Source organism: Drosophila santomea, chromosome 3L (genome assembly GCF_016746245.2).
Source record: "Drosophila santomea strain STO CAGO 1482 chromosome 3L, Prin_Dsan_1.1, whole genome shotgun sequence".
NCBI lineage: Eukaryota > Metazoa > Arthropoda > Insecta > Diptera > Drosophilidae > Drosophila > Drosophila santomea.
The window spans coordinates 12,757,593-12,767,510 of NC_053018.2; the positions used below are offsets into that span (position 1 = coordinate 12,757,593).

Below are 9,918 nucleotides of genomic sequence, written 5' to 3' on the forward strand. Positions count from 1 at the left end.
TATCACGGAATGGTGAGAAATGTCCTAACGGGTTTTTTCAAAACTGCGCGCGCAACACAAATTCAAATGTTAGGTTTCATATATTTATAAGATATAATAACCATTAAAATAAATAATACGATTTTTCATAAATGCAATAAAACGCATACAAGCTTTAATTTCAAATCAAAAATACACATATTATATGATATATTATAAGTCCCTAGAAAAAGGGTACAAAATAGGAAATAACAAATGTTAGATTCTTTAGATATATACTTTTAAAAACACAAGAAAATGTAAACTTTAAAGTCAATACTTAAAACATACTTTTTAGTTAAGTGAAAAACAAATACTTTCATGATTACATGGTCAATGTTAAACACAATGTTGTGTGGTATGTAGACATTCAGGCTGGGCTAACAACGATATTCAGGTAATTAGGATTGCGACGGATTGCTGCTCGAGGATCCGCGACAATTGACCGACCAGCTGGAGTCGAAGCCGCAGGCGGAGTCCGAGTCGGAATCCACGGCGAATGATGCGGCGATGCCCTTAGGAGCACGCAACTGATTCGGCGTCGTGGGCATGCTGCTATATCCGCCATTCAGATTCGAACTGGAGTTCGAGGAGCAGATGGAATCACGTGGCGAATCGGTGGTATTCGATGCATAGGACGAACGCTTCGAAGACTTGTTCCGCTTGCTGATATAGTCGACCGTCTTGGGCGGCGGCATGAGTTCCTCCGATCGATGTGGTATGTTGTCCGCCGATCCCCAAGACTTGTGCACCCCGTCGTAGATGTTGCGGTTATTGGGAACGCTCGCCCTCGACGGAAGGCCGCCGTTCGTTGCGTAGGGTGTGGTCATCGCTGCCCTCTGATTCGGATTGCGACTCCGTGTCGTACCAACGTGGTGATGATGACGCTGATGAGGGGCTCGGTGAGTTCGAGGGTGATGGCGACTTGCTGCTCCCGTTCCCGCTCCCCCGCCATTGCCATAGCCCGTCGGAGCCACCCCACTGCCGTTGCCCACTCCCAAGAAATTGCTGAACGCCTCGGTGGTCTTCTTTACCCGGACATTCAGTGAACCAATCCGTAGGAAGCCCAAATCTTTTTCGACTGCAATGGAAAAATAGCAACTTAATCATACAATTTAATTTGCGTCTATAAATGACTTACTTGCATGCTTTTTGCGAGCCTTGATTTCTGCAAAGTAGAAAGAAGAAATCAAATGGATTACTATTTATTCATTTTTAACAGTGATTATATCAAATGAACGTGCATTAACTGAAGAAAGTGCCTGAGGTTAGCGGACTTTTGGAAACAATTATAAAATAATGCAGGCGATGAGTATAAACATGGCAAATAATAGAAAGAAAACTTACCAACTTAGCAACGCAAACGGGATATGCAACTCAAATGCTAGCAAAATATAACTAAAATATAAGATTTAAAGCTACCAACGTACAGAAACCAATATATATATAGGCGAAATATAAAAGCAAATGTGGCAAATTCAAAATTAAGTTAGCAAATAAATTGAACATCGCATAAAATCAACATGGGTTTGAAATACTCAAGATCGTTAAATCTCAACCTGCCTCCAGGTTCCGTTGAGTCCGCCGCTGAATCGCATCGCTTGAATCTCTACATGCAGCAAAATTGGAAATAGATAGATAGATAGGTTCCCATTTTACATTAATTACTAGCTCGATTTGGGATTTGTATACTCTACTTTTCAGTAAGTTTGTTGATGATGGGCAACAATGTTTGCAAACGAGTGTAAATATTATTATTTCGCAAGGCGCATTCTCATTGTTAAGTTTTTTTTTAGGTTTATAGGACTTATCTATAAATTAATACTTTAGTTTTAAAGGCGCCAGTGTTTTATTGTTTTTCCTTCCGACAAACATGCGATTATTTATAAATATGTACATAAAAGTGTGATTACTTATAGTAGGTTAATACACCTTGGTAAAATATACATTATAATAAGGCCATGCTTTGGTACTTAAAAGCTAGTGAAGTTTAGTGACATTACGACATCTCATAGGTAGACCCCAGATCATGTACATACAGTGTAAAAGTATAGAAAATATAATTTTAGTTCAGCCCCAACCAATTGCTGTAACTATATATACATTAGCGCAATTTTGGAAGTGTAAGTACAGGTTACAGATTTGAGGACAAGCCAGTGTACCAATTAACCGTGCTCCGGTGGGTTAGTAAACACATCTTTGGCCAACGGTCGACGGCTGCCACCCGCGGTGGCTCGAAAGGTCTTGCGGAGAAAGCTCTCCTTGCGACGCGTGGTGGCGCCACGGGTCGGCACCGGCTGCCCCTCCATTTCGCAGGGCAACAGATCGCTGTCCTCGGTGAAGGACTTAAAGTTACCCGGCAGCGGTTGTGCCGGCGTCTTCTTGGAGCGCCGACCGACCGTCATCGACTGGGTGCGGGATACCACACCGCCGCCGCCAAGCGAACCACCGCTGATGGTGGCAAACCGATTCTGGGCCCGCTTCTTGCCCCGGGTTAGTGCACTGCCCAGTGTGCCGCCGGTGATCTGACTACTCTCAATGAATCCCAACGTGCGGAAGTTGCTGTTCACATCCGCACCGAGGAAATACTTTTCATACTCACTGCTGCAGGTCGAGGCCGAGACACTCGATCGCTGGCGACTGTAGTCCAGTGGCTTGTTGCCGCTCCAGTCCATGATGTCCCGATTGGCCTCTGCAGGATTGACACAAAGAAGAATTCATATCAGCTTATTTCGAATATTTTAAATAAATACAGGGATTTTAAAGCCCAAAAATGGCATATAAATAAGCAAACCTCTATTTCGTTTAGAACAAATAATCTACTTAACTATTATTTTAAAGCAATATAACAAACAGTGAAAAGTAAATATTAGATATTTACTTTCGACTTTTGTTTAAATATTTTTCGCATTTTAATTTTAGTAATAATAGTGTTAATACTTACTGTACACATTCCAGAGTAGTTCGAAGATGTTATCTCTACCAAACTGGGTGGCCAAATGCAGAGGCGTGTACCCCTGAACAAAAGTAAAATAAATAACAATAATAGTATATGAATAAATGCAAGTAAATAGTTCATTAAGTACTTATTCTAGTAACTTATAATTTTATTGGAACTAAAAATCAATTTGTTAAAAGAGTTAAATCGCTCTAAATTCCCATGTGAATTCTAAAATGCGTGTTTTGCCACTTTGGGGTTTGTTTTTTGTTTTTGGCAAGAGGCGTTTCGAATGCTGCGGATTGTGATTGACAATTCACTTTGTTTCAAATTTGGATGTGACATTTTGAATACAATTGAGTGCGTTTAATTTCGCCGGAACAAAGGAGCGTTCAATTTAAAATTTTGTAAACTCGAATGGGCCAGAATTGGGCAAAGGATTGCGTTCGCTTGGAGGTGACAGGCTGGTGAGGCCCAATTGGATATGCTCGTCATGATTTGTCACAGCCGGCTCGGCTCTATCCAAAATGCAGAATTCCTGCGGGAAAGGGTTATGTATGTTTCTCCGCGATTCGGTGACATGTGACGCAGATTCACGCGCGACTGGGACAAGCCAATAAGTCGCTTCTCGTATACGAGTATTATTAAAAAATTGCCCCAATAGATTGTATGTTTGTATGGTATGTACAAATCTCACACTCACCCCGTTCTGCAGTGAAGTTGACGAACAGTTGGCGCAGGCGATCACATGGAATGAAAAGGGCATTTTAATATCTTGAAGTTTACACGTCTGCAGCTCAGATAAATCGCTTACCGTTCTGGCATTCACATCCGCCTTGTAGGTGCCGGCAATTAGCTTAACCACATCTTCGTTTCCGTGCTTGGCTGCCCAGTGCAAAGCGGTCTGAAAGGAATTAGTCTGGGATTAGTATGTCTATCTGGGGGAATTTTTTAAATTTTTAATAGTGCAGAGGCAGCGAAGCAAAAACCAAGCTAAATCATTAGTGAAGTGACATTGTCAAAGTATTTTATATATTAGAAACATTTAGTACTGTCTTATTATTTTATAAATATGAATAATTAGACGCATTACATAACAAATTGTTTGAATTATAATTTTAAACTAATATTCAATTTAAATAGAAATTGTGGCAGCTTATCTTCATATCTCTAATTCTGGTAACTTATCATTTGTAATTAGGTAGCTGATGTCAGCTTGTTCTAAGCCATTGAAAACCATCTAATTTAATGATGTAAGCATCTATTTTCGAGTTTTCACAGATATTTGTTGAGGGATTAATTGTAAACACGCCATGTGAACGGCTGTCGCTGTTCCAATCGCGAGGCAGATGCCCCACTTCTGGAACTATTTGTACCGCCATCAATTGGCCCCTGGACCGCCGAACTCGAGGATACGAGTACAAGTCGAGGACGAGGATGAGGTTGAGGACTTGACCCAGCTGCCGTATCCGAGATTCCGCGATATAAATAAATTGGCCAGCCACCGCCGAATGCCTGTTGCCTCAATTATTTTCATGTTAACATAATAATTTAGTATGGCAAAACGATTCGCCCGACTGCGATAAGCCATTTGTTGGCTGGACGGAACTGAAGCTGGACGTTGGAGCTGAAGCTGAAACTGGGAGCTGGAGCATCTTGGACGGCAGATCTTGGCCAGATCCCGCCACCACCAGTGCATTTCCATCGGCGCGCGGCGGTGCATGTCTGATTTTCTATAGAATTGTTTGCCGCCGCACTGCAGCCCACGTATGTAGCCTCCATGTGTTGACAATGAAGACGGTCACTTTCCTGACTTTCTGGACATTCTGGGTTTTGCTGGACGGCGACAAACGGCGAAGATCCGAAGATCCGAAGATCGAAAGATCGGAAGATCGCAAACGGAACGGCCCAAGATCGCTGCGAACAAATAGAGTTTCAGAGCTTCAGTCAATTCCCATAGTCTGGCCGATCCAGGCGATCGGTGGTATGTAATTCTTTTCAAGGGAAATTTGTTTCGTGTCTCCCGTTTAAGAAGCTCCACATCCACATCCAGCTCCATCTCCATCTCCAACTCCCAGCTCCCGCCGCTGACGTAGTTATTGCTGTCGATGCATCTTAATCTGCCCAGCCTGGCATTTAATCTCGTCCATTGTCTTTCGACCACAACCAATGATCACGGCCAGGAGCTGCCAGTTGGGAATCGCAAACTGGGCAGCGGTGCTGGGCATCTGGTAATCTCTGGGAGAAGGTGGGAGGAACTGGGGGCAACGCGAGCGGTGGAATGTGGGTATAATTTGGTTACAGTGATACTGCGACTCGTCTCTATTCAATTAGCGCATTTTTTAGCACATTAGATAAGGGGAATTAAATTCTCAAACGATACGACATGGTGGCAAAAACCGAGTTGGCTCAGGGAAAACAATAAAGCAATCAGCGCATTTGTTGCTATCTTGATTGATTTCTACTGGGATGATTGCTATTCGATATAAAATATGTTTTTAAGTCAAATATTGAAGCAAATATTGTGGCACTATTTTTGACAGAATATCATTTCAAATGTTTCTTCTGTTTCTTTCTGACAAACTAGATTTAAAACCTATTACTTTAATAATCAACTGATACTTTAATTACTAATTAAAATGGTAGATACTTTTAAAATATAAGATATTTTTTTATGACTATTGACCTACTCCTTATTTTTCTGCAGATATTTTCTTAAGTTCCCTCAATAATTAGAACATAGAATTTATAACCAAGCCGCTGTCATCTTTCCCCGCCTGCGTTTAATTATAAAAGGGCCGAGATTCGCATCGAAGTTGGCATTGTCCGTGGATTATCGCCTTGTTAGCCGACTGGATGGCAGATGCTGAAAGGTTTTGTGGCGACCGGTTTTTGGGCCGGGCTTACAAATCGTCTCACGCGCAGTTTGGCGGGCTTGGGGAGCGATTTTAGCCATTTGGGGAAGTTGCCGCTACAGTGTCTGAGCCTTTTTACATATGGCACGTTGTCCGTCTGCACGTTTAAATTTATTGTCCATTCCATTAATGGTGGCAAGGGACAGGAATTTTGTGTCTTTGAAAGTGAAATGCCATAAATTCTTGTGTCTCGTTCCGCTGTGGCATTGTATTGGCACACCGCAAGCAAACAGAGCGATTTGCCTCGCCTCCGGATCCACCAAATCCTCGGAATCCTCCACCGCCATCCTCCGATCCTCAGCTTGTCGTCGTGGATTCAGTTTCAGTTTCTGATGCGGATTCGGATGCGGAATCCTTCCTGCCCTCGCTTCGCATCCCATGGCATACGCATACCCAAGTGGCCAGAAATTCCAGCAGCCGAGATTCCAATACCTAGGTCGTGCGACATTTAACCGTGTTTGCTGATCCGTTATTGCTTCATGATCATAAAAGGATGTTTGCGCATATCTCACACAGCATTTGGTTTGGGAAGTGCTCCTAAGGACTATTCAAGGTGGCTGAGGACAGCATTTTCCAAGGCTCTGTTGCTATATCTCACGACTGACTTATTCAAAATATTTCCCTTATTCTAGATATTTAACTTTATACAGCAAAATCTTCAACATTCCAATCTGTTTCAGAATGTCTTATATACAGAAAGATTTAAAATCAATTATTTAATTTTAATCCATTTTTAAACTGAGTTTAAATTGTTTAGATCCCTAGCTTAAAACTATTTTCTAAAATTTTAGGATATGAAATATTGTTAGATTTATGTAAGATGAGTTTATACTCGTCACAAGTTTATACTAGCATTTAATTTGCAAGTTGATCGATTAAATTTTTAAGTAAAAGCTCATTGAAAATACATAGTAATACTTACATACTGGAATCCGCAACATCCAATGGGCATATGAAATAAAAAAACAGATAGCATAATTAATAAAATTAAGGTCACGATAAGGCGCACAAAACCACTCAAAAAAACTGACACAAATTAAACTTCCCCACACAGCAGCAAAAAAAGAAGAGGCAAGGATCCTCTGGGCAGGATTTGGATAAGACCGACAAGTGGCCATTATATGTGCCATTTTCGCTTAACAAGTTAATAACACATCCAGGAGGCAGCTTCAACGGCAATTACAGCCCCTCATTTCATTTTTCTGGCAGATGGATATCGCGAATATGCCGAGGACGAAAACGGCAGCTAGTCATACCAGCCAGCGAGTGTCCTTGCTCCTGTGCGAGAGATCCTGTGCCAAAAAGCCCTAATGGTGGCAATGGTGCCAACTATGTATGATAATGAGGGTCGTCGCAACTGGAATTCCGATGCGGGCCAGGCGGATGATGAAGTGCAGCCAAGTGCAGGAGGGGCATGGTGGCAAAGTGACTTTGATGTGCGGATGTTCGTTTAGCGCCAAAAGTCGAGCGCCTGTTTTTCCAACGTTCCGTCGCCCGGAGGCGTTTTGATCGAAATTCGATATAGCGTTGATAAGACGGGAATGGCTATGAAAATGGGTTTTTGGAATGGGTATGGGTATGGGTATGGGTATGGGTATGGGCATGAGAGTATCGCTTGACGGAGCCCGCAAAACGATGACCGCTGTAACCCAGAAGCTGTCACTTTGATGAATCGCCAGGACACGAAAACTGTCATGTTTAACATGGCCAGCTCTGGTTATAATTAAGACTCGCAGCTCCTTGGCGTAATTGCACTTGGGATCACAGATCCCAGACCGATCGGTGGGCAGCAAAGACTGCTCTGCAGATTACTCGCAAATTAATTTATCATTAAAGGTGCACTCGCTCCACTTTTCGACTGTCAAGAGCTCGGCAATCTTGAAATAATGAGCAACAAAGTCATGTTTTCCTAGGCTGGCAAGCTGCTCTCATTAATGAGAGTTTAATTTGTGTTTGTTTTTCCGAGCTAGTTACGCAGCAGAGTGGTCATGTTCATACTTACGCCCTGTTTTGTATTTCCGATCGGGGAATGTTGGTACATGGTTGTAAGTGACCGAAAAAGAAAGCATTAGCATGGAAATGGTAATTAAAAAAGATGTTAGGTGTAGATATTAATACAGTGTAGATATTAATATTAGACATACAAATGTACAACTGGAAAACTTAAAGAATTTAACTTTAGATTGATTGAAGATATTAATGATATCCTACAAGAATTTAACCTTGGAATGATTGAAGATATTAATGCTATCCTATAAGAATTTAATTGATTGAAGATATTTATGCTATCCTATAAGCTTCTTTTTTTTGTCTGTAATATGATGCGCACTCTATGCTATACATATTATTAAATTTGTACTCCAATAACAATTTTACCTTTAGTAAACCACAATTTCCCCTTAATTGCTCTACCAGCATTGACCCAGAATTAATATAAATCACGATATCGGTATTAATAGATTAAAATCAGTTGGAAAAATAATTTGACCCCTGGCATTTAAGACTACAATCATGCTATCTAGTTAGGATATCATATGCGAAAGGTGTGCGAGTTCCCAGAGTGCTTGAAAGCCAATCCACCAGTCTTGTGGGACATAATTGTGAAATGGAAACAATTATTTTCGATTTATGCCCGGCGAGTCATAAATGCATGATAATCAATACCGGTGGTGCTGACCAAATCGACAACTAGGTCTAATTGCCACGCCATTCAGTGAGTCTATGATACTCACAGAATAGTTAACAATCCTTACAAGCGAACAACAATAATCACCCGGCGCGATAAAATAAAACAAGAATTATAATGACAGCCAAAGTCTTCACAGCGTTTTTATCTGCGGCAAACAATCTAAATGATATATTAAGCGCAAAGCAAATAACGCTCTTTTTGTCGTCACCATGTCCTTTCTCTTTCTCTTGCGCCCGCCAGTTAAGTTCTCCAATTATGCGGATTATTAATTTAACTGGGTTTCCCCCTCCCGTTTCCGTACCGTAGTCCCTGCTCAATTTGGCCACTGGTCACTGGTCACTGGTCCGTGGGCCGATCGCTGGCCACTTGTCGTTTCACAAGTTGTCAAAACTTGTCATTTAACCGACAATGAGCCTTGTTTGCTTTAATCGTGGTTATTATGCGTGCGGCTGACTTAGCCGCTCCCTCGGAATTATTAATGATGCGTCCACCGCTCTGGCAGCTGCTCTTTCCTGGCCAATGACCACTGGCCACTGTCCACCGGCCACTCTCCAGTGGCCACCACTGCCGCGGGGACTACTTATTGGCATCTCCGAGAGTGTCTCTAATTAGTGCACTCAGCGAAAAGGGCAGCACTGCGAGAAATCGCTGATCTTATTTCTATAAAAAAAAGATATTTTACTCTTTACTCTTTTATCCAACTATATAAGGTTGGCAAATGTGAATCGTTTTGAAAAAATATTTCATTACATATTTTGTATGAATAATATTTTGAACTTGGACTATGGGATCTGGTACTAAACATTTAACTATTATTTTAGTTAAGTGCTTATACTATATATATGATTTAATTTTTTTTAAAAGAAAGATTAAGTTTTAAATTGATGATCTAAAATATTGTAATAATAATAATAATACAAGAAATATGGATAGTAGTGGAAGAGGTTTTTTCAAGTTAGTTTCTAGTATTTCTAGCTATTTTGAGTTTAAAAAGTATTTTTTCAAAATTATAATTAATGTTTAGAAATTTGTAGCTTAGTCTTAGTGCAATTAATGCAATTGTGAAGTGATTCTCAAAATATTCTGTTGGTGTTTTATCGAACACTAAACTTTTTCTCGCAGTGCTTTCAGAATTCTGGCGCATTTTGAGCGCTGCGAACGCACTTTCGTTCGCTAAGCCAAATTAATTCGAGGCTGGATAATCCTGTTATGGCCGCATAGCTGCCATGATTTATATATCACACCGAGTGTCCGGTGGCCCGACTGTCCAATTAATTCTCACCAGACCTAATTTATTCGTAATATCCCAGTGAGCCGGCCATGCAAACGGACCCTTCCTTTAATTGGTTTTATAACAG

The 9,918-nt window shown here is 41.1% G+C and overlaps 1 protein-coding gene across 1 annotated transcript; it reads right to left on the reverse strand.

Moving 5' to 3' along the window:
* Positions 1-217: 217 nt before the first annotated feature.
* Positions 218-7,939, reverse strand: LOC120448754. Its single transcript, XM_039630938.1, has 8 exons — positions 7,874-7,939; positions 6,794-6,796; positions 3,771-3,860; positions 3,660-3,665; positions 2,963-3,035; positions 2,621-2,710; positions 1,160-1,186; positions 218-1,099 (listed from the first exon to the last, which is right to left on the reverse strand). The coding sequence occupies exons 1-8, from the start codon at positions 7,910-7,912 to the stop codon at positions 420-422; spliced, it is 1,008 nt and encodes a 335-aa protein (XP_039486872.1). The 5' UTR covers positions 7,913-7,939; the 3' UTR covers positions 218-419.
* Positions 7,940-9,918: the final 1,979 nt, after the last annotated feature.